This window comes from Cylas formicarius, unplaced genomic scaffold, assembly GCF_029955315.1.
Source record: "Cylas formicarius isolate icCylForm1 unplaced genomic scaffold, icCylForm1.1 PGA_scaffold_5__7_contigs__length_24384050, whole genome shotgun sequence".
NCBI classification, from domain to species: Eukaryota; Metazoa; Arthropoda; class Insecta; order Coleoptera; family Brentidae; genus Cylas; species Cylas formicarius.
The window spans coordinates 9,666,119-9,692,423 of NW_026844341.1; the positions used below are offsets into that span (position 1 = coordinate 9,666,119).

Genomic DNA, 26,305 nt, shown 5'->3' on the forward strand with positions numbered 1-26,305 from the left:
AGTAAATACCAGATGGCAAATGTATCATTTATTATCTTAACTCGTAAAAACACAAACTCGTGCAATTACAACCGAGAGATATGAAACTACGAAAAAACAGGAAAAAAAATTAGCTACGACACGAGTAGCTACGATATACAAGTCCGCAAGCTAAACCCAAAACCCGTGGATGTCACCAAGATGTCTTCAACACTAGTCACTCACACGCACCCCGCAATATCGACGTATCGTCGGTCCGGATCTCCCGATTATCTGCGATAAGGGTGATAATTGGCTGACGCAGGCATCCCGTACGAGTTTCTTTGAGGACCTCCCGAATAACAGTCTCCCGCTGCAGAGGCGTAACCTACAGAAGAGGACGATGGGAGCTGTTTATTTGTATCGGTGCCGTCGGATTGTAACTTCATGGCGGCGCCGCTCGATATTTGACTGGTCAGGGAAATCAGGTCGGGAAAGGTAGTGTCGGGAACTAGCACGTAAGTGATTTGAGGTCCTGCCGGTGATTCACCAAAAAGGAAAGGATTACAAACGGGGACGACCGATTACTCACACGAATAAATATCAACGAATGTCCTAACTTGCTTCGTTTTGGAGATACAGGGTGTCGAAACTTTTAATAGTGGCCACACCATTCATATAACTATGTAACTAGTTTTGTTCCAATATGTTCACCCTGTATATTTTTAACTCTCTAAATTGGGCACTACCTGCGTTTCTCAACATACGCAAAAATAAATTTTTAGTTGTGAACATTACATTTTTTTTATATAATTATTACTAACAAAACAAAAGATTGAAGACCATTCACCCACTCAGACCGCTTTTGACCCGTCCCATAATATACAGGGTGCCACGTTAAAAAATATATATATTTGACTCTAATAAGACAGATACACTTAATCTTCTTTTGGATAACATTTCCTTACATTTTATTTGTCTGGACACTGACTTGATTGTAATACTCTAAAGTTGTTAAATATTCATGGATTGTTCTGAGCAGTTTTTATTCACGTCCACATGGAAAATATCACGGATTCTGTATATTCTCCAACGAAATCAATGAAACTGATTATTTATTAAACATATCCTCTTTTTGAGAGGAAGAGTGCAGTTCGAAGGGAAGTGTCACTGTCTCTTTACGATATCTCGAAAACGTTTGATTGCATCAGTCAAGAAATTTTGATGAGGAAATTATCAACTATTGGCTTGTCTCAATCTACACAATTATTTATTGAATCTTATTTTAAAATTCGAACACAATACGTTAGCCTAAACCGGAATGATTCATCCATTTTAAATCTATAATCTGGAATCCAACGAAGATCTCTCCTAGGCCCACTTTTTTTTCATTATTTACGTAAAAGATTTCCTTTCATGCATTTAGTCATCTTTAACCAGATTAGATCAACTAACTTATGAGGTTGAGCTGAAGGCTCAGTATTTGGTTTTCGTGTAACAATTTATTTTATATAATTATAAAATGCTTCTTTTGCTAAGGGTGATAGTGTCACTCTTATTGGTATCACCTTGGACGATAATTTTAATCGGAGTACTAAATTGATGTTTTATGTAACAAATTAGCATCTATGCTTTCCGTGCTTAGAAAGTTGAAAAACACACATAGTACGTCTATTTTGCATTGTTCCATTCTAAAATATATTATGCAGTTTCACTATGGGGAAATTTTAGCTGAGCAATAAGGGCTTTTAGATTCCAAAAAAGGCAATGTCGACATTATTTTTCTAGTCTTCGAATATTGCCAGTGTCTTCAATCTTAGCCTTAGCCTTAATGAAATCCATAGTTAAAACAAACTATATTTCACTCAGACATTCATAACTTTTCTATAAGAAACTCTCATTTTCTGCGAGTACCTCGTTATCGTTTGAATAAAATTAAAAATAACCAAGCAAATACTCAAGCTCTGGGTGACAAAGCTTTTCAGGGAGCAATCGAGTCAGTGTTTATTAATAATTGCTTCTATACTTTGTCTTAAATAAATTAAATAAATAAACTTAACTAAACTAAACTAGAAAGACGTGAAAATAGGAAAAGAGCTAGTACACCCCTGAACTCTACTTAAAAATGCAATCGACCATATCTAATTTCAACCTTTTCCAAATTTTAAGTAAAAAAAAATAGTACAATTTAAACAAATATAAATAGTATAGATGCTAAAGAAAATCAAAGCGTTCCAAAGGAACGGGGTTATTTTTTACATTTACGTATCCACCTGCTTGGCGGAAGTCACCGAGAAAAAGTGTTAATACAAAAGTTGTAGAATTCTTGCAGTATTATCTTACAAAAGAAAATAAATGCGCAGCGCACGGTTGAGAAACACTAGCAAGTTTTTGATTTTTAAACAGAACACAAGATTTCAAAAATATTTAATTTCAATTAATTAAATAGATATTAATCAAGTTGTCCAGGCGTTCTGCAAATTGAAACCTTACTCAGAGTAAGAAAAGCTTCACGTAGTTCGACTTTTTTATTTCAGTAAGTATTAATTATTCAATAATACTAAAAATTCTAAAGGATATAATATCCACAACAACAAAATATACTAAAACCGATAACAACGACAATTAAAGGAACAACGCACCGGAATAAATATGAAGGGGTGAAATTTATATTTTAAAGTGAATCTTTTGATTTGACATTCCCAATTGTGCGGCAACAATCGGGATTTTCTAAAGTTATTTGAAATAAATTTCACTTTTAAATTATTATCCAATTATTCTATTATTATTCGAATAAAAAAGACGAACTACTTTCTTTTCTTCCTCTGCGTAACCCATTTTTCTAAGTCAATGTTTCGAGTTAAAGTAAAGCGACAGAAGGTGTCACACTGAATGCCTGGCCAACTCGATCTGTTTAGTTAATCAATGGTTTACACTTAAATAATTCAAGAACGGGTTATCCAAATATCAACAATATATATATATATATATATATATATATATATATATATATATATATATATATATATATATATATATATATATATAATCTTTTTCGAATCAGGAGAAAAATAGCTTTGGTCAAAACAGAATATATATAGGGGTTCCATTTAAAAATAAAAAACTTGCTACTGTTTCTCAACTTTGCGATGCGCATTTGTTTTCTTTCACAAGTCTAAAATATAATACAGCAAAAATTACACAACTTTTGTATTGAAAGTTTTTCTCGGTGACTTTCGTCAACTCCTATAGGTGGGTAAGCAAATATAAAACATATTTTAACGATTTACATGAACGGAAGCCATTTTAAACAATGAAAGTCAGTTTGTTGTTCACGTTTGTTTCTATTACACCTACCTATCATTTTTCAAGTTATCCCCAGTATCTTGGTTATTCTAAAGCATAATGAAAAAGTAAAAAGTACTCAGATCTTCAATTATTGTCGAGAAATAATCCCAACTTACATATTTTTGAAATGGTCCACCCTGTATATTCTTTGATAATACGATTGAGTTTGCCAAAGAGCATCCCACATATAAAACTCATGGTTTTTGTTAATCGAACATAACAGGTTATAAATTGGTTAAGGCTTTCTCGGCCCGTAGATAAGCTATTATCTTGATTCGGGTTTAAAGGCCGTCGTCGATTGGAATTACTTCCTAACGTTTCGCTAGCACGAGTGGCGAGCTTCTTCAGAGGTCCTTCCATCTCCGATGTTGGACGTAGACTGACGATTTCTCCTGCGCAGGTTGTATTTATGCCGATTGGTGGTGGGCGGGGCTTGTTCCGCTTCGGTTGGTCTCGAGATATCGATCGGTACTGCTCGGGCGTTCCTAAGGATCGGGTTCCAGATTTGGTTGAGTCTAAGGGTCTCCTCCTTTCTGTTGAAATTGTGTGGGTGTTTTTGTATCTCAATGGCTTCCCTGACTAGTCTGTTGTGATAGCCGTTGACCGATGCTAGTAACTTACAGCTCTCAAAGTGTATCCTGTGTTCCCCGCTGTATGTCCTAGCCTGCAGCTTGCTTTATGCTCCTTAAGTCTCGTTCCCATTGATCTCTTGGTAGTCCCGATGTAGACCTTTCCGCATGAACACATAATGCGGTAGACTCCTTCAGCTGAAAGTGAGCACCTCTTGTCCTTCGCTGACCTGATGGTCTGCTGGATCTTCTTTGTAGGCTTAAAGATTGTTTTGATGTCGTGTCTTTTCAATACTCTGCCAATCCTGTCGGTGACACTCGGAATATACGGCAGATATGCGTGGGAGACGGAGGGTCGTTGTTCGGTATCCCGTGATCTTGATGATCTTGAGTTCATTGATCTCTCGATCTCCCTCTTGCTGTAGCCATTTGCGTCGAACGCAGTTTTTAGGTGTTCAAGTTCCATCTGGAGGTTCTCCGGTTCGCAAATTCTACGGGCTCGTTCTGTCAAGGTTATCAGAACCTTGACAGAACGAATTGAAAAGACACGACATCAAAACAAACTTTAAGCCTACAAAGAAGATCCAGCAGACCATCAGGTCAGCGAAGGACAAGAGGTGCTCACTTTCAGCTGCAGGAGTCTACCGCATTCCGTGTTCATGCGGAAAGGTCTACATCGGGACTACCAAGAGATCAATGGGAACGAGACTTAGGGAGCATAAAGCAAGCTGCAGGCTAGGACATACAGAGAAGTCTGCAGTAGCTGAACACGCACTGGGCAGCGGGGAACACAGGATACACTTTGAGAGCTGTAAGTTACTAACATCGGTCAACGGCTATCACAACAGACTAGTCAGGGAAGCCATTGAGATACAAAAACACCCACACAATTTCAACAGAAAGGAGGAGACCCTTAGACTCAACCAAATCTGGAACCCGATCCTTAGGAACGCCCGAGCAGTACCGATCGATATCCCGAGACCAACCGAAGCGGAACAAGCCCCGCCCACCACCAATCGGCATAAATACAACCTGCGCAGGAGAAATCGTCAGTCTACGTCCAACATCGGAGATGGAAGGACCTCTAAAGAAGCTCGCCACTCGTGCTAGCGAAATGTTAGGAAGTAATTCCAATCGACGACGGCCTTTAAACCCGAATCAAGATAATAGCATAACAGGTTATTTTAAAACCAAAATACACGGTCCCATCCTGTCAAAGTTGCAGTGATTTTTTACAAATAATCCTTATACAGTATGTGCAGTTTTTGACATTAAGCGTTTTATGAACCCCAAACAACATTATTAATATAAAAAGGGAAGTTACCATTTGAAAGTGTCTAATTTAGCCCATGCCAAAAACAAATTAAAATAAAAATCGAAAGATATTTTTATGGGTTATAGAATCTTGCAGGCAAGCAACGCTCCATAACAAAATTACAATACTTGAAATTGAAATTTGGCATGAATGTTCACATAAGGTGTCAGTATCACCAAAACACCAATATTTTTAAAAAGGTAAAAATACATAACGTGTAAAATATTTAAACATATAAAGAACCTCGCCTACCGACACTCCGACATATATCAATCAACTAACTCCATTCTTAATGTGCTACTGGTTTTTTTAAATATTGCGGTAAGTGCTTAGATGCTTACATGTTCGCCTATTTGCTCTATTAATGTGCGTTTTTATCATCATTTCGGACAAAACTCTTTTTTTATAATTGTTTTGTTTTCCCAGAGTTTTTAGGTTACCAAAATTAAAGACACCTCCAGTTTTTTTGAAATGATCAAAAAGCGCAGTTTTTTAATCCTTGCTTAATCTCGTTTATGTTTAGAGATTCCTGTTTTTAAATACCTTCTCTATAAGGAATTCTATATCAAACCTGAAAGCAGTTTTCGTACTGTTGTTGGCTCAAAAGAGTTTATTTTTTTCTGAAAGGTGTCGCACATTTTAAAATGTTTAGTTTGTATTATTGATTGGAAGGATGTGTTTTTTTGTTTTTACAATTGCTTTTCTTCTAGTGACTAGTAGATGTGAATTCATTTTACCAGTACTCACTATCTACAAGAATAGTTGCGATAATAAAAATTGGGCCAAAATTTTTCATAGGTGCTTCTTTTTTAGTTATTTTTTTGCCATTGGCAGTTTATAGTGTTTTTTTTTAATTTTATTACAATCGTTTTTCTTCTAGTGAGTAGTAGATATGAATTGATTTTACCGATACTCACTGCCTACAAGAACAGTTGCAGATAATAAAAATTATTATAGGTGTTTCTTTTTTAATTATTTTTACCTTTCTCCGTTTATCTTTTGTTTTTTTTAATATTGTTTTTCTTCTCGTGAGTAGTAGATGTGAATTGATTTTACCAGTACTGACTGCCTAGATGCAGATAATAAAAATTGGGTCAACAGTTACCTTCGGCACTTTTTTTTTAATGATTTTTACCTCTGGCAGTTTATCTTTTGTTTTTTGCATTTTTTTTACAATTGGTTTTCTTCTGGTTAGTCGTAGATTTGAATTAATTTTACCAGTACCCACTGCCTACTAGAATAGTTGCAGATAATAAAAATCGGGTCAAAAATTATTATAGGCACTTTGTTTAAATGATTTTTAGGTTTGGCAGTTTCTTTTGTTTTATTTTTGTTTTTTTTTTTCAATTATTTTTCTTCTGGTTAGTAGTAAATATGAATTGATTTTGCCTACAAGCCTACAGCCTACAAGAATAGTTACAGATAATAAAAACTGCAACACATGCTTTTTAAAAATTATTTTTGCCTTTGGCAGTTTATCTCGTTTTTTTTTGGAATATTTTTACAGCTGTTTTTCTTCTAGTAAGTGATAGATACGAATTGATTTTGCCAGCACCCACTACCTAGTAGAATAATTGAAGATAATAAAAATTGGGTCAAAAATTATTATAGACACTTTTTTAAAATGATTTTTATTTTGGCAGTTTATCTTTCGTTTTTTTTTTGGGGAATGTTTTTGCAATTGATTTTGTTCTATTGAGTAGTCTATGTGAACTGATTTTACCAGTACTCACTGCCTACAAGAATACTAGCAGATAATAAACATTTACTGAAAAACAATTACACCTACTTTTTTTTATTATTTTTACCTTTGGCACTTTTTTCTGGAATAATTTTATAGCTGCTTTTTTTCTAGTAAGCAGTAGATGTGAATTGATTTTATCACTATCCACTGCCTACTAGAATAGTTGCAGATAATAAAAATAGAGCCAAACATTTTAATAGGTCCTTTGTTTTATTTTTTTTTGCCCTTGGCAGTTTTTTTTTACAACTGTTTTTGTGAATAATTTTGATAATTTGTTTCATTGCCTGCAAGATCCTACAACCCATATAAACATTTTTGTTAAACCAAAAGGATTTTTAAATTTTTAAATGTCTTTCGCAACATCACTACAACTCCAAAAAATATTTATTATATCTCAAAATCAAGTTAGACGTTCGCGGGAGGTAAATTAACTTTGAAGTTAACCCAAATATAAGTGGTGCGTCGATTTTGAACCGAAGTTTACTTTTCATAGACCTTTGAGTTGATCCGAAATAATAAATTGGAATACGGATACGGTTCTGCACAGGGCAATATCTAAAATGGCAAGCAGACAAAGGACGAGGAGCTTTACGTCACCCCTTGGCGATCCGAAATAAGCACACCCGTACTAAAACATAATATTTTTAATTTTGCAGTGCAAAATTTTCGCGACAGAGGGAAATTGTGCAAAAGTGACGTAAAAGCTCCAACCTCTCTACAAAAACCGCGTAAATTCAACGAATTAAACTCTAAATTCAGGAGCAAAAACAGCTTAGATTTACAATTTCCTACCGGGAAATGCCTGCAACTCATAGGCGTGCGCGTCACGCTGAAACATAATATCCTAAAACAAACAAAAACCCATCATTAGCGGCTTCGGTTCGCCTGCTTTCCCGATTTCCGTTTTTATTCCCGAATTCAGATTTATAAAGCGGACAATTTTTTAGCCAATACAAACGGGAGTCGGCTGACGTCACGCCAATGCTTTATCCGTTAACAAAAATAAATAAATAAAAACAATGGGTATGTTGTAACAGAAACCAGAAAAAATGATCCCTCCCTTCTTATGTTGTGAGAAAGATTTTGTGATTTGCAAAATATATGTAGTTTTAGAAGTACGCAATAGTACACCGGTTCCACAGGGTGTCGCGGGATTCATGGGTCCATCGGTCTAAAACTGAGCGCCGCAGTGTTGCCAGGTGTATCGCAAAGTAGCACCAACTTGGATTTTTAACATGCCACAAAATATTGACCAATTTTTTCCCCTTCCTGGGTATTTTTGCAAAACACTTCCCCATATCTATCTCTAACGCTTTTCGAGATATTAATTTTCCACATTTTCAATATTTTTCGACCGACACAGACCACAATTTAAACTATTATTGCCGGGTTAGTTATTAACTACGATTTCCCTACAATCATAATAAAAAAACCGAAGAATTGATGTGTATTTCAAACACGTGCTTAGATGATGCAAACAGAATCTTATAAATCTTTTTACGTAGAATCCACGATGTATTCAGATTTTATGTAAATGTATATATTTTTTAAAAAATTAATTGCACTTAAGAATATATAATATACTTTCTTAATAAACGTATATTTTGACATTTTCAAAAATATCCATATTTTCTTTAATTCTATTTCAGTGGACATTATTTTATTTTAACAAATACGGATATATTATCAAAAAAAGCAAACATTTCTCAATGAAACAGTGTTTTTTTTTTATAATTTAATCGAGCTTTTTATACACTGTCTTACACAGTAACAATATTTCACTATTTTTAGCACTCTTCTAGTTCGTATAAGAATAATAATAACGTTAAGTTGAAGTATAACTTCTAAAATGTCAAAATGTTGACAACATTAAAGAATTATACGTTTTTGAAAACTATACAGGGAATTGCATTTTAAAAAATATCTAAATATTTATTTTTTGCATTCTATTCGTATCTTTTATAATAAAATAATTATTATATAACTGAAATAAAATTAATATATAAAACAAGTCATTTTTATGGCAAATATAGGGTTACTTCAAAATATACATGTTTGGAAAGAGCGATATATATTTTTTTAAATGTCAGGGTACTTCTTAAAAAAAAAAAATTAGAGCTCATATCTAAAAAATTCCGTTTTTTCCAAAAAAATCTCAGAACGCCACTGAATTCGACGTAAAAGGATCTATAAGATTTTGCTTTCATCATCTCATTAGGATACCGGGCGTAGTAAACGTGAGGTAGCCATAAAATGTCGTGATACATATATTTATAAAAAAATCACAACAGCATTGACGAACGAATCGTTTTATTGACAAGATCTAAGAAGTCGAGAAAAAATTGAATTGAGGATTATTCGTCATACGAAATTCTGAGGAACCCTTTTCTTCATCAATTTAATTGCGTTTTTCTTCACTTTTTAAATAAACTTAATAAAACATTTGTCACAGACGTAAAAATTAACGATGAAATTATTGACTTAAAAGAATAAATATTTTTGTTTATCTAGGCTTTGTGATGTAAACTAGCAAAACAAGTACATGTATCGGTTTTGTTCATGAAAAACGTTAAGTTTATGAACAAAATTGAATTGAACAACATTTTCATTTCTGCACTGCACTGCTGTTTTTCATGAATAATTCTGAAATAGATGCTTTAAGTTTGTAGCGAGATGTACTGATATGCCAAGTCCCTATAATTTACATTTAACAAAATGATATTTATCAATTCAAACAAGTTTTAGTTAAGCTCTGAAAGTAATTTAATGTTTGTCAAAGTCGTTCGTAACACCAGAATATATAGAAATTTTAACACGCGTCACGAGTCTTCATTTTATAAGGAATGTGTTATTTATAACAGGGTGTTTCGTAATGTCTGTGACAAAAGGAAGGAGGAGAATTCTGACTTCATTTTAAGACGAAAACGTGTCGAAATGTTTTTTTTTTTATAAAATTAGTTTCAAACGACATTGCAGTGATATTTTGTATACATAAGGGGTTTTAGTACTTAGTTCACTGGCGGAGAACCTAAGAGTTTCAGGGTGATCCATTCATCTGAAGTAAATATGTACCAGCTTTTTTATTTTAAATTATTATTATTACATTTTTTGAGAAATTTAAAATGAAGTACAAAAATTAAATAATCAAAAACGTTAAAAGCCCTTTTTCTTTTAAACGGAAACCCCATATTTTTATAATCATATTTAATATGTTTTACCTGTCATTGGCAGTTTCTATACATAGCAAAAGTTATCTGGCAAATTGTGCTTAAAAGTTGACTTTTCAAAATATACAAATAACCGTCAAAAATTTAAATCGTGGCCTATTTTGACCGAAAAATATGGAAAATATGCTGAAAACCAAAAGAAAAATGTTTGTTTTGGGGCTACTTTTAGATACAACCGGCAACACTGCGACACTGGAAATATTTTAGATGGGTAGGGAAGAGTCTTCAATCAACCGCGGGACACCCTGTATAATCTGCAAAAAAAAACGTCATTTTCAAGTTAATAAAAATGAGGGGGAAGATAGAGATTAAGGGAGGACGGAAAAAGGAAAAAATTATCGATCGACACTTTTGTTGATATTATATTTTCATTATCAAAGATAATGATAGGATAGGTACATACCTTTTTGTTAAGTAATTCCTTTTCTCATTAATTCTAAATAGACATTACTCAATAATTGTTTTTAGGCTAAATATATCCATTACTCAAGTATTACTAAATATTTTAACTACTATATAATTAAACCCCCAATTACAAATGCATCGTACTACTAATAATATTCTCATATATATATATTTAATATTTTTAAAACAGACATTAATTAGTATTATTTTGCTAAAAACCAGGTCTCCAGTGTTATCGTAACAATATGATTTAAATTATTAGCCCTAGGTTTAAATAGAATCTTCTTCCACAAATCTTTACAATACTTAATCGCGTACTTAGTTGTTTAAAGACGAGATATCGGGACTATACAAAAATGAAAGCTTACACATAGGCGGCGGAGAAGGAGGGTGTTACTTACGAAAACACAAAAGAATCTCTTCGCCAATAAATGAATAGCTGAAAATTTTTAACCACCTCGATGCTTCAAGTATAAAAATACAATAGCTTATGTTTCTGATGTTTCACCGCTAGAGTGCGCTGTTTCTAATTTAGTCGTTTTTATGTAACATTTAATAAACTTTTTCATCTTCGTAAATAATTTAGAAGCGAATGTGAAGGCGAAAGAATGGACCAAGCGAAAGAGGAAGACGGCAAAAATATTTCTTATATTCTTATAAATTGAAACAGCAGAAACACCCGAGGCAGCTTGGTAAAAAAAAAATGCTGATAAGGAGATTGTGTTTTCATTGCTCCGACAAAGGATTATGAGGAAGTCAACAGGAGGGACATGCGTTTTTCCTTTATAATTATCAAGTTATCCCTTCGGCTAATCACTTATCTATTAATTAACACGAATTTGTCGATTAACTATCAGGACTTAATTAATAGAAAACAAACTGTCAACACACTTAATATTACGGTCACACTCATATATAAATATACAATTTTAGATATTTTTTTCTCTCTATTATTTTAAGTCGTAGATGATCTCTCTTAACACTTAAAAAACGCAAATACAAAAAATAATATCTTTTGAGCAAAGAACTGGTCCTAAATTAAGACAATCAAAACTTATCGTATAAACATTACTATATGTAGCTATTTTCTTTTAATGAGGAATTGCACTATCGTTAAAAAGGCCCTACAGTTGTTATTGTTTCATTTTTCCCTTTTCAATAGGTTTAAATTTAAAAAACTTATCCGGTATTGTTTATACTGTACATCAGTCGAATTGATCTAAAATTTACTTTTAATTTATTATTTTAACGATAAAATTACCCTAACGGCTCAACAGCTATTTTCTTTATATCGTAAATATAAATACAATTTATTCAAAAACAATTCTATAGATTTGTATCGGTGTTTTTTTTTCTTTACTCTAAATACCTAACTATTTAAAAAATAAATTGTCTTAAAAACGGGGGTCTCTCTCTCTCGTGGGCCAAAAAATCGACTATTTTGTTTTACGAAAAATATATCGGTAATGACGGGCAAAAAAGATCGTAAAACTTTGAGCCATTAATATTAATTAAATTAAATAATTTTCAATGGTAATACAGTATAATAATTATTTTTTTGACTGAGTTGATTGAGTGGGTAAATTGAGTGAACACGAAAAAACAATCAATCGTGAACGGTTTTTTTAAAAACAACTTTATCAAAAAATATTAAGGCACCTTAACCACCTTTTTGCATATTGGGTTGTTTGTCAGTGAATAAAATACCAAATTGATAGTAAAATGGAATGTTTAAATTTAAAAAATGTAGCTTTTTCCTACCAAATTTCCAACAAAAATATATTCAAGTAAATATCCTCAAACTCGCGATTTTTTTTCGTCATTTTGAACGGTTTTATAAAACAAAATAGTCGTTTTTTTTTTTGGCCCAGCCTAGTGTATATAGTTCTTTTTTTGGGAAATGCGGTTCAAATGTATATTAATATATTCGTGTGGTTAGCAAAAGATGTCAAAACTCTTCCTCGAAAGAATCATCTACTAAGGTGACACGCCCCAGCTTTCAACTATACTCGAAAACTTTGGAAAAAAAAAGGAAGAAAACAACCGAAAGAAATGTCGTACGAAAAAGTTGCGTAGACGATTCACTTTGAAATTTTCAAAAAACTGTATTTCAACATCCCTCCACCACATAAGAAAGGGAACGGCTACGCGCGCGTCTGTGTTCGCCCCTCCTTTTATATTTCGGAAACGTGACAATGCCGCGCGGCCACTACGAACGCGGCGTTGCCAAATTTCGCCGCGCGATACAGGGACGTCCCGGAACGTTTTCGAACACCGAAGGCGGATGGATGATTTTAAATGCAAAATTAGGGCTTTCGCCGTATTTTTTTCACACGCTCACGTCACCCGACGCACCAAAACAATTCTGGGACGCTATGTATATATAGTTTTTTTTTGGTCTAATTGAATATTAAATAATCATTTTAACACCGTTAAAATTTTTTAAACTATTTTAGACATTGCTTATAACCATAGATTGTCAATCAATCGAACGAAAGACACTGAAAATCAATAATATCTAGTTAGTATTTTAATTATTAGATGTTTAAGAAAATGTTCAGCGACCGACGCCGCGTGATTCGATGGCGGCGAAGAACCTGCGGGCGGGACTCGTCCATTTTTTTTTTAAATTACTCTCTTACTAATAACGTACTTATAAGTCGATATCGGGATAATACGATACGAGAAAAACCTTTTTTTTATATAAAGATAGATCACAACCACAGGTCTTATATTTCCACTACTTTATTATTTAATATATTATAGTAAATTTAATAATTAGTCTAAAAAATGGTCAAGTCTTTTCGGTGGGGGGGAGGTTCGAAACTAAAACTAATAATAAATAGTTTTATAGCGAGAGAAAAATGGGAAAACAATGAATATAACATTTAAAAAAAAAACAATGACATCGACCGCCTAATACTCAACGATAAAATAATAAAACGGCAACAGCTTAAAAATCTTACTTAAAGTCTCCTACTTTAGATATACCTTACAAATATAAGAATTACAGCCCAGATCTAACTATAATATGCATTTATTTATTTATACCCCTAGTTTTAAATAGTCTTGAGAAAAGTCTGTGTGTGACGTGGTTGTGCACTACTGCCGCAGTCATTTTGTACAAAAAAAAAAAAATGGGGGGTCCACTACCTGGCAGATTACTGTTTAAAATTACCTTACGAGATAACAAAAAATAAATTTCTTATCGAAATATGTACAAACGCGAATTTGATATTTAAATAAATAGCAAAACAAAAAAAATGCGACTAGACCTTGCTATACAGATTTTCTATCTTAAAGGGACACTTAGCGTTACCGTTAAAAAAAAATAGATCGACCTACTTGCTAACATTAGGAATCGTATTATTAATTAGGGGCGAGTAAAAAGTAGTCAAAATATTAGTAAGAGAAAACATTACAATGCCTAGACAGAGGACCTCACCGATACTTTCCTATTGATTCGGCGCCATTTTGACCAACTTCCTTTTTCAATGGCCCGTATGCAAACAATGGCGAGGTAGACGTTTAAAGAGAACTGACAACAACAAATGGCAACATTGTTATCTGAAATGGCCTACACCCTTTGTCAGTTATATAATATGATTCTATTAAAAATTTAACTTGACTGCTGTTACTGGAACTCGCAGAAAACTGAACAGTTCATTAGACTTATCTAGTAAAAATTTATTCTATATTATACAGAGTCGTTTAAAATTAATTATTTTTAACTATTTTCAATAGGACAGTCTGTGTAGATAATTCAATTCTCCTTAAAATGATGTAGAATAGTGCTATACCTAAGTGGACACAATTCCGAAAAATCTCATTATCTCGATATATTTTTTATTACTTCGCCGTGCCGTAATAAGTAATTAATTACTTCCTTTGATACACGAGCATACGTCATCGCGTCAGTCCGAGTGCTAGTCATATAGCGGACTGAGGGGATACGCAACACTAATGTACTGCGCAGAACGAATGCTCGTCCGATATCGTCGAGAAAAGAAAACTTGGGGATGGATTAAGAAGGTGGTCTGAAAAAGCATCAGAAGAATTATGAGCAATTACTTGCATTTGCGATGTTTCGCTTTCCATATTTACTTGAAAATAAATTACATTGGTACAAAACAATTACTAATCGTGTCACAAATTTTTAACAACAATGTTCAGGAGATTTAACGAAATGTTGAAATTTGAATTAGAAAAAAAAAAGTGAGCTTGTGCAAATACGAAATGATCGATTGTGGTATGAAACTTGATGCAATTTCAAATCTCACATAGACACTCTGAACGGTAATCGAGCAATTATTGTTAATCAACATGGCGTTCTGTGGCCATGTCAAGATAACCTTAATACTTAGGTAGACCCACCATTCCACATCAATTTGAATCTGCAATTTTTCTTGCGAGCATGTTGATTTTTTTACTACATAACGATCAAAAAACCTTAAATAGGACTGTAGTTTCGGCTTAAGAGAGCAAAACGATTCCCTTATTGGACGGTTCGCCTCTATAGTATCTTTTTGCCACCATTTTCACCCATCGTTACACATTACTTTTCACATTTCGAACAAAAAAGTACAAGTAGTCCTCGCAAAACGCTCCTTAAAAGCACTTTAGAATGGTCTGAGGTAAAGAGTTCGCGCTCAACAATCGAAATTCTTGACCAGTCTTTGGAAGTGCCTGCGCGCTAATGATCAAGAGCGACATTGAGCCCCATCTATGCGGATTTTACAATACTTAAAAATAGTCAACACGGCCGGTCCTGTCCGCGTTTCTCCCCCCCGCCAGATCTCGAATCACACGGACGAAAGTCGTGTCGTCTAATCGTACCGTTATTACAACACATACCCAAGTTTCTACGTTACGCTGCAAAAAGGCTTACAAGTACAAATATTGCCTGGTCGCGTGTGGTCGGTGAGAGGTCGCACAGTGGTGAGCTTTAATGCAAGTCCGCGGCCAGAAATGATAAAAAAAAAACAAAACAAAAAAAATTATATATATATATATATATATATATATATATATATATATATATATATATATATATATATATATATATATATATATATATATATATATATATATATATATATATATATATATATATATATATATATATATATATATATATATATATATATATATATATATATATATATATATATATAACACTTAACTTCATTATTTTTAACCATATAAAAATAAATATCGCAAAAATTGAAGCCATGAAAAAAACAAATAATTTGCCGCCAATATCGGTAACATTTGTTTTTTTTTTCAAACATTCCTTTTTTTATGAAATTTTCCACTTTCCGCGAAGTTTGCCAAACACTTTTCATAAATATTCTGTTATGTGCCGTCAGATTTGTACGTAATTCAAAATAGGTACTTTAAAGTCGGCGAATAATAATTGACAGTTACAGTTCGTATTTCGTATGTATCGAGTATCCAAGTATTTTTCATTGTCAAACGTCATTTTAGGTTAGAACTACAAGAAACTGAAGAATTACTGAAAAGTGAGCAGGAAAAAACTGTTTATATTGTAAGTAGAACATTGAGTTTGGAAGATTTTACTCTCCCAATGAAAAATGGATATGCTACAGGCTATTCTTTAGAATGGAAACATTTCATGATCTCAGCGTAGCAATTTTTGAAAAATGAGAAAATGTTACGTGAAACGACAAAACATTACTCTGCCAGTGTACATATTATTGAAAACTACAAGTGTAGCTTATTCTTGAAAATGGAAAAATTTTAAAAATCTATCAACGTCCCGGTGTACCTATTTTTGAAAACGGGCAGAATTTCGCACCGCAGAGTAACTATTTTTGAAAAAATGGAGAACTTTAGTATCCAAGGTAAGTAAATATTCTTGAAAAAGTGTAATTATTATTTAAAAAAGTAAAGTTTAACCATCCAAGTGTAGGTGAGCTGCTCCATTCGGGCTATGATAGAAATAACTCGATTAAGAGTATTTTTAATAGATTATCACCAATTGATCTTTCGTTACCCCAAACTAAAAGAAATCTATATATTTCTTTTTTTCTCTGATTATTCTCAAAACTACTGAAAATTTTCTTTCGGATTAAGCAAGATCAATGAAAAATGACTCACACTTCAGTTTTATTCTAGAATCTACCCGCAGCTTTAAATCTGCCTTTTGGAATTATTTTCACCAACCAATTCACCGAGGTAGATATGTGAGTAAATTAAAAAAAAAATGGGTCAGTTGAAATAATCAAAATGTTTTCGCTGTTGTAAAATACCTATTTTGTCGACGATTTTGAAATAGAAGAACTAAACGAATCAGAAGCTATATTTGCTTGACTTAATTTTTACCGATTTGAGATTTTCGAATTGAAAAATGACATTAACAATTTTGGTTAGTTTTTCGGCCGCGCGATCTCACCACCGTGCGTCGTCACGTGGGGGCGGTGCCGACGCGTAAAGAAAAACTATCGAAATTTTGATTAACCGTTATCAACGTTTGATTATGTGATAAACGTCGGCCCCGATCAATGCGACATCTCGACCACGGCGGCGGCGGCTGCGGCGGAGGCGGCGGCGGGGACGGCCGCCGCGACGACAGAATGTCGAACGGCGGCGGCTGCGCCGCCCCCCGGCGGACCCTCGAAAGATTGTCATGACGCCGGCCACTCCTTGAAGTCGTTAAAATGTTTCGCACCTGCGGTAACGGGCGGTGCGGACGAGTACCCGCCCCCGGCCGAGTCGGTGCCGTAGCCTGCCGACGGCGCGGATCTTGGTGGAGCCCCGTAATCCCCGTACGAGCTGTACGAACCGTAGGCGGAGGCGTAGTCTGATCCGGGTTTGGAACCGCTCCCGCTTGAGGCGGACATGGCCGCCGCGGCGGCGCCCGGAGGCCCGGAGGGACCCGTGGCGCCCGATTGACCGCCCCTCGGGTACATATCGCCGCCGGCAATGTAGCCTGTGTGAGGAGACGAGCGGTAATTTCGCCGAAAGTGGCGGCGGAAGTCGAAACTATAGGGCGGACGCAGGGGAGGAGATTATGCCGGGGGCGGGGGGGCTTAGATTCGCGAAAGACACTGTGTTCCTCTTAAAAGTTTCGCCAACAGTTAGTTATTCTTCGAAAAAGCAAACATTTTTGCTTCTCGTTATAGCTTATTTTTGAAAAACTCAACATGTTTATAGCGTCTTGGTTTAGCTATTCTGGAAAAACTCGAACATGTTAACCTCCCGGTGAAAAAAACAAAAATTCCAACCCCAGCAATTCTTGAAAAAAAAGGAAACCGGTACGTCCGCTGCAGCTATTTTTGAAAAAATGAATTTTACGCCCCAAACGTTGAACAGAAAATTTATTCAAGTATTTAGTCTAACAAGACTTTTTGTTCAACTTGTGGGCGCAGCCAAACACTGTTATAAAGAAGATTCTTAAAAGAAGGAAAAATTTTATCCTGCAAGGGTATCTGTTCTCCCAGTGTTCTTGGAAAAAAGGAATAATAATTACCCTCCCATAGAAGGAAATTTTTGCTCCCAGAATAATACTTTTTGGATTGAAAGAGAAGTAAACATACCACATTTACATAAAAGCAAATACCGATAGAACTAGAGGGGTGTAGTTAATTTTTGAAAAAACGGAAAAATTTTATGCTCCCACCTTTCTTCCCACCCACCAAATTTTACCTTCCTCCCAGTGCAGCCATTCTTAAAAAAAATATTCAGCCATTTAGACCAACAGAACCACTTGTTTAACGACTTGTAGGTCAGTCACTTTTTGAGATTCTTCGGTTATATAGGTCATCCCCATTTTTTAAAAGATGAAAAATTTTATCCATCAAGCGTGAAAAAATGGAATAATTTTACTCTCTCGGCGTTCTTGAAAAAAAGGAAATCCTCCCCATTTTCGAAAGAAAATTTTACTTCACAGCAAAGAGACGGAAACTATGTAGCTATTCTTGAAAAAAGGAAAAATTTTATGCTCAAAGTGTTGAAGTCTTGAAAAATGCGAAAATTTTCAACCTGCCTCTTATTAGCAGGAAAACTTTTAGTCCCCAGGAAGCAGTGAATATTATTCTTCACGAATGACAGAAATTGGGAAACCGGCAAGATTATGAATTATAAATTTGTCTTTTGTGTTTATTCGCGATATTTTTTGCTAATGACTTAATACCTAGTCGAACATCGCAATTATGGAGGATTGTAACGAACTTCTGTACTGGCATGAAATTAATACCGATTTTGAGGAGGCTCTGGAGGAAATTGAGATTATAAGAGACATGTTTATTTAAAATGATCACTTTCAGGGTTGTAATTGCACATTTCTTCAACTATTTAAACTAACTTGGCTTTTCTTTTATCCAATCTTGTGTTCTGTTATTAAAGTTGTCAGTTAATACCAGGTATCATGGAACAGGTACGATGATGAAATGTAATAGTGGCACTACTTTCCCCCCGTTGTGATTTTACTTAAAACGGTGGGAACACAAAAAAAATGCAAAAGGGAGAACTGACCAATACACAAGAGACTTAGACCTCCAAAATCGAATAGCGCGGAACCGTGAAAAATTCGAAATCTTATTGCAATTCCGTCAGCTTTGCGAAGAAGCTCAAGTATAAGTTCTTAGAATTTTAAAATCTTGAAAGTAACGCTAGATTGTATTCACACCCAAACCTAAAAAAATTATTAAAAGAAAACACGAGTTGATGTCTTCTGGCAAATTTCATTTGGTTTGATATAAGGCCCAGCATATGTTATTAAGTCTTCAAAGTTTGACGTTAATATTTACTTTAATTTTTCTGAAGAGACGCAAAACCCCGTTCGATTTTAGAATGAATGTAAAGTATACCTTTTACAATCGTAGAAGACTTGGCACTGCTTTCGCACAAATAGAAAAAAAAAGCGTACAAACGATAAAAGGAATACAGTGTCACACAGACGGAGTAACGCGAGATGATATAACCTACACGTCCCCCTAATAGCCACGAGCAAAGTTTTTAATTGCAAAAAGAAGAGAAATAAAAAAAACGTGATAAAAAAGCGAGGGTTCAAAACATGGGCGCCACGGTCTCCTCCCCGAGTCCCCCCGATAGCTGTGCGGCAGAGTCGTTCGACGCGCTTATCACCCTCAGACACCTACCCGATGGTCCTGTCGAGCCGCTGTTCTGGGGCATGTTCCAGCTATTCCAGCTCGCCGCTCCGCTGCCTGTAGCATCCGAAGATGCGGATAACATGCACCATTATTATATGACATTCTTTAGAAAAACACGATTAATCTCCACAGAGAAAAAGTGCTATCAAATTTAATAGTTACATAGGTCAACAACAAAAAAAAATCTGATTTTAGACATTGAAGAACATTCAAATTTCCATTTTTAGTTCATAAAGTTTGCTTTTGTCTTATTTACGTCGATAAGTATACGTTAATTTATTTTATAAGCCAAAGATATAATAAGCTGTTATTATTTGTAAGTAGCATCAAAGTTAGTAGTAGTAACTGGTCTATCTCAGCTGTAACAACTGTATTTGTGTATTACTCAGAAAATGGCATCAAGACAGTGTAAATATGATGTTGATTCATTTTGTTTTATTTGTGGTGAATTCATTACAAGTTAGAAGTGAAAAATTTGCATTGTCAACAAATTTGAAACTTTGCGAAGCCTACTAAGTCTATTTTAACCTAAAAACCAGTAAATCATTACCAAAATTGGGTACGACACTGATCTTCCTTCAACCTCAGCTCAAGCGTCACAGAGTTCAACAGAATCCGGTGCACCACTAACCAACATTGATAATAGTTTTAGACCACATTTTATCAGTCCAACTGAATTTAATGATTTAATCCGAGACAAAGTTGAAATTCTATGTTCACGACTATAGCAATGGAACTTGCTTCGAAGATGAAGTAACAATAGCTTATCAATGTGAGCGCCATAAATGGTTTCCATGATTTTTCAGAAAAGAAACGTTAACGTAAGAACGTCACTGAAAAGTTCGAGACAATCGGAATACCGTCCATAGCATCTGACTGCCGGCTTTTTATCGATACCTCTTCAACAAGTTTAGAAGCAATTCTACTTCACAACGGAAATGAATTGCCTAGTCTTCCTCTAGCACATTCTGTATTGTTGAAAGAAAACTATGACAGCGTGAAAATAATACTAGAAAAATTGAAATACACAGAATAGCAGTGAACAATGATAGGTGATTTTGCAATGGTGGGTTTTCTGATGGGAATGCTCCAGTCATCTTTGCTTACAGGCTAGCAGAGCAGATTCAGCGCATTATCAATAGCTTATATAACCTGATCAAGTCGAATTTCGTATTGGAAAACATAACATAAATGAGGCTTAATTTGTTAGGCTAAAGTTAAAGGGAGTAAGTAAGCTTCTTAGTGCTTGTGAAAAACGAGCCCGGAAGAGTTTTAAAGCAGTAGATGACGGTTTCCTCGGAAATCATAGAGCTGACAATTATAAACAATTAATTGAAAATATACTTCAAAGTTTTAAAACTATGGGATGCAGAATCTCTCAGGACTTCATATGCTACATTCGGATTTAGACTAGTTTAAAGATAACATGGATACCTACTCCGAAGAACAAGGAGAACGTTTTCACCAAAATGTGATGGACGTTGAATGGTGTTGTCAAGGGCAGCACAACGAGAATACCATGGCAGATTACATTTGGGGTTGAATCCAAGAGAGCTCATACGAACATAAATGAAATACGAAAAAAAATCAGATATTTATTGCTTGTTGTTTGACATTTATATGCTATTGTTTATCAAAAAATTTTAATTAAAAGGACACTGAAATTAAAAAAAAAACGTTTTTTACCATAACTTGAAAAAATTATTTAAAAAAAATCGTAAAATGTAGTAATTTTTGCAGAAAAAATGAAAAATTGTTATAGTTTATAGAAAAGCGAACTTTAATTCGGAAAAAACTTTGTTCTTAGTGTAAGAAAAACTGAAATTTAACATGTAGGACTCAGACCCAAAAATCGTGTTGACCGGTGTAACCACACTAGAATTTTATAAACTGAAACTGTTGGCACCACTGGCACCTCACTTTCTTGTATAACATCTGGATTGCGATATATCTAGACGGCCCGTATTTCTTTACTTAAACCATAGGGGGTGGACCGTTTATTATGGGGTGATACCTTATATCAAAAAATCTTTAGAAAGTATTGACAAAAGCGTTTCGGATTGCCTTATGCTTTGAAAATATTTCGTAGTTATATATACAATGCTTGCATTTTCGTGGACAAGTAACAACCTTCTTATTTATTATTTATTACCTTGCATATTAATCTTACGTCAAAAGTGACCTTTCCCGGTTCGAATATATCCGCGAATTTCTCCGACTTTGTTTTGAGGCTTGATTTCCTTATATCTCGAAATCTATCAGTCTTATAAAAGAAGTTTGAATACAAAAGTTTTTTATATAAAAATGACCTTTAATTTTTCTGTATTATTTCAATTGTCAATGAATTACATACAAGGTGGAATTAATTAAATTTCTTAACTTTGTAATATTATTTTATGAATTTGCTGGTTATTATTATTATATATTCTATTATAGTTTCATTTAATCGTCATGAATGGATATATGCATAAAATAAAATACAAGAATCGAGCATTGACAGTTTTATACCACCTCACAAACTTAAGTTATTATTTATTGTTATGATTATTTTAATACACAAAAAAAAATAAATGGGGAAAATACTGACAATAAATAAAATTAAAAATATAGTTAAATTATTTGCAACATTTAGAAAAAAAATACAAAAAGAATCTATTATTTGGACTTAACCCTAACAATCCTAGAAATTTTAGGTTTTTCCATTATTCTTTCACAAAACTTTCTGTTTTTTTTTTCACTATGTCTAAATATTTCTGATAATAATTTAAAAGCTTTTGTGTTGGTATCTAAATTACCAGGCATGATTTGTAAGATTTATAAAATTAGTCAATGTTTTATCGCCAATATTTCAAAATGTAGAACTTTTTCAAATAGGCACCTTTTTTTTCATGAAATTAACAAAAACTTTAACGATTTTCTCTTTCAAATTTTGTATGTTAGTTATGGGCCACCTTGTATTTATTTAATTTTTTTAATTTCAACCCATACTAGTAGATCAATAGAAATAGTTAGACCAACGTCATTTTTGACATAAAATTCAATATGTCAGACACGGTAACACTTAGGTATAGGACGAATATTATGTGAGGTATGTCTAGAAAGTTTCGAAAAATTTAAATGTTTTAAATTAGCGTTCTACCTAAAATAAAAACAATGACTTCTGAGTCTGAAGCTTCATCTAAAAGGAGTGAAAAGAGAAGATGTGCTTATTGTCTTTGTCCTACTATAGATATAAAGAATCAAGAAAGATAGAGTTATGGAAATATTTATATATTTATAGATAAGTTTTTTAATTATGCAGTAAAAATTTTTAACTAGGCATTTGTGAAAAAACACCTAACATTTGCTTGACAAAGACCTTTATAACATTTTTTTCCATCTGGCACGTCCATTTTTTTTTAATGAAATGCACTGCACTGTACTGTACATTACTTGAACTGGTTATTGGTTACTTTGTTTTAATTATTGCATTATAATAGTATGAAAAAAAATTGCACCAACTTTCTTGTACCCTGTTATAACATTATTTATATGGCTAAGAATTTTATATCCAAATCCATCCAGCCGTCAATAAATCTCGAACTTTTTTAAAAGCTTTTTGTTAAGTATCAAGGTATTCAAACAGAAAATAATATTTGATGTGAAACTGGTCAATCAATCAAACCCCTTTCGTAAGAAATAGTACACCAACCAAAACCTACTCTTGCCCATAAAAATAAATATCCGAAAAAAGGTATGTTATGATAACATGATCAAACAGGAAAACGTTTGTCACTTTAACTCTAGACAATATCTTTATGACGTAATGAATGCCTTCTCAGAGGTTTCTGTTAATTGGGAGAAAAACTAATAAATCAAATAATTAAATAAAGTGTTTAGAGGTTTAATTTAAAAAGTCCTTAAACTACATTTCTGTGGAGATTTTAACCTAGGAAACCCGTTTATGCAAAATCGCAATACACAAGCTAAAAAGTATGGTTGCGATAAAAAGGAACACCCGAAAGAGGTCACTTACCGTATGAACCATACCCCTGCTGAGTCGGCGGTCCCCCATAGCTGTTACCCCACTGTGGAGGGGGACCTTGGGGTGCCGGCGGGCCACCCCAGCCCTGATAGGAACCGGGCCCAGAAGGTGTCCCGTAACCAGGGTAATTTTGTTGTTGAGGCGAGGTACCCCATCCCTAAAACAATCATAACATACTTCATCCCGTTTGGGTGCCAATAAAACTTACTTGATAGCCTTGCATCATGTTTGGGCCCATGGGCGCTCCCAAATTCATGGGAGGTCCTCCCATTTGACCATTTGGCCCCCCCATCATGCCCATCGGGGCTTGGGGGGGACCCCACGCGGAGGAAGGGTCGTTCCCTCCCATCTTGTTGCCACCGGAACCGTCTCTAGGTTCCGCTTTTTTTATTTCCACCTAAAACGATAAAAGAGTACGCCTTGGAAAAAGTTATTAAGATGAAGACAACAAAACGTCACCTGCTTTCCGTTAAGATTTACGAAGTGCTCCGATACGCACCGATCGACCGCCTCTTCGTCTTCAAATGACAAAAAGCCAAAGCCTCAAAAAAAAAGGGCAATAAATAACTCGGAATTCAATTTGGTGGGGTACTTACCTCTAGATTTTTTTTTCTCCTGATCATACATTATAACGACCTCCATTACTTTACCGAATCTTGTGAAGTAACTCCTTAAATCAGTCTCGGTCACGTTGGAAGGGAGCCCCCCCAGAAACACCTTCGGATAACCGCCGCCCTTCTTGGGTTTCTGCAGTGTTCTCGGGTTGCACGGTTTGGGATCGATTGTCCTTGAAAGAAAATCAAAACCCATCTCGTACTGAACTTAAATTCTATTATTTCTACATTCACATTAAAGAAATTAATTAACATTAACATTCACAGAAATTCTGTTTCCAAATACCTTAACCTTAACCAACAAAAGAAACACAACAGTACAGGGCCCCAACAAGAAATTCGTGGAATTTGTGGAATCCTACAGTCATCACGAACAAAAATTCAAGAATGAACTTACCTCCCACTCTTTTGGTGATAAAATAGGTTTAAAAAATGTCGTTCCGGCCAGTCGCTTTGAGGTTATGAATTCTTACATGTGGCAACTGGATTCAAATAATTGCTCTCAATAAGTTCACCTTTTACGCTAGCTTACCTTCCATCAAGTGTATGCGGTCCATTCTGTAAAACAACGGTCACATTGGCCGGATCCGCGAATGTGACAAACCCGAATCCCCTGGATCTTCCGGATTCGGCGTTCTTCATAACGACACAGTCTATAACCTCCCCATATCTGGAGAAATATCTCTGCAGATTGTCCTGGGTAGTCTCCCACGAGAGCCCTCCAACAAAGAGCTTCCTGCAATTAAGGAAGACATTTAAAAAAAATGGATTTTTATTGTTTGTTTTCAACTGAAATTAAAAACATTCCATTTGGTTAAACATAAGAGTGCCATGTCTAATTCCTGCAGAAAAATGTTCCATGTTTAGCTAAATCAGCAATAGATCTGTTTTATATGCTTAAAAGAATGGTAAAAATTTTTATAAGCATAATACATTCAATTTGTATTATTGTATTGTACTTGTCAAGTACCAAGCTGTCAAAGCAATTACAAATTGTTTCCTGTTTCTGTAGAAAGACATGGTGTCCATATTTAAATAAACATGGAAGCTTTATCTGTAAATTTCATTTAATCAGAGATAAGCAATGAGTCAAATTTTCCCAACTATTTGAAACTTGTTATACAACAAGTTCCACGCAGACCTCATTAATTTTTTCAAGTTATTAATACATATTTAAATCCAACTTGAGAGGCGGAAATTGCATAAATCGCAAAAAAGCGAAATTTTCTAAAATAGGAATATTATAAACGAGGTAGAAATAGGCGGATCTGCCGTTCTTTGACCGCTCGAGATGCCAAGCTTGGGGTCGGTGAACGGTGATGATGAAAAGAACAGCAGCCATTTCACATTTGGTTCGAGCTTACCTCCAACGCCACGTGCTTTTAAAGATTTTTACCTTGAAACGGATCTAATCCGGAATAAACGAACGCTTTTACGCGCATCAAATCAGAAAACCAGATGTGAAATTGTCGCGGGATCCGCGACGTATGACCTATAAAATGCGAAAGAAAAAACGATGTAAATAAATTAAGAAATACCCCTTTTCGTCGTCATCCATCATTTCGTGCTTAAGCCTCAACATTCGCATGCTATTCCAAGCCCGAAACTAATCCAAAAACTACCAAAATTCACGGCCGGTCTGTGCGTACATTCACCACGTAACACGAAAGCACCGACCGATCTCAAACTGCAACAATGGCAGCTTACCGACTTCCGTCAATTTCGATATGAGTGATTCAAGCGCCACCATCGTTTTTCCGCACAGAAAAATTACAACAAAAATTCTTACCCATATTCAAAATCCTCCATTACTTTACGCAGTGGTTAAGGTTGCACTATAATTAATCCTTAAACTAAACTTAAAATTAATTAAATCTAGAGTACTACCCTAAATTACCACTAGCTTAGTTAGGAATAAAACAGATATGTAACATACTCGTGCGTGAAGTGGGGGGTTTCGGCTCCAT

General features: G+C 34.6%; 1 protein-coding gene across 3 annotated transcripts; it reads right to left on the minus strand.

The window, feature by feature from the left end:
* LOC132702562 (heterogeneous nuclear ribonucleoprotein 27C) lies at window positions 1–26,043 on the minus strand. 3 transcript variants are annotated; one of them, XM_060671283.1, is made up of 10 exons: window positions 25,877–26,042; window positions 24,871–25,074; window positions 24,321–24,511; window positions 24,184–24,266; window positions 23,933–24,121; window positions 23,716–23,881; window positions 19,689–19,754; window positions 17,258–17,518; window positions 7,727–7,778; window positions 1–346 (listed from the first exon to the last, which is right to left on the minus strand). In XM_060671283.1, exons 1-9 carry the CDS (start codon window positions 25,924–25,926, stop codon window positions 7,759–7,761), a joined length of 1,230 nt encoding a protein of 409 aa, XP_060527266.1. In that variant the 5' UTR covers window positions 25,927–26,042; the 3' UTR covers window positions 1–346; window positions 7,727–7,758. The 3 variants fall into 3 exon arrangements, with proteins under 3 accessions (XP_060527266.1, XP_060527264.1, XP_060527265.1); XM_060671281.1 differs by lacking the exon at window positions 7,727–7,778 and having other exon boundaries at window positions 3–346; window positions 25,877–26,043; XM_060671282.1 differs by lacking the exons at window positions 1–346; window positions 7,727–7,778 and adding an exon at window positions 9,740–10,415.
* Between the last annotated feature and the right edge of the window lie 262 nt (window positions 26,044–26,305).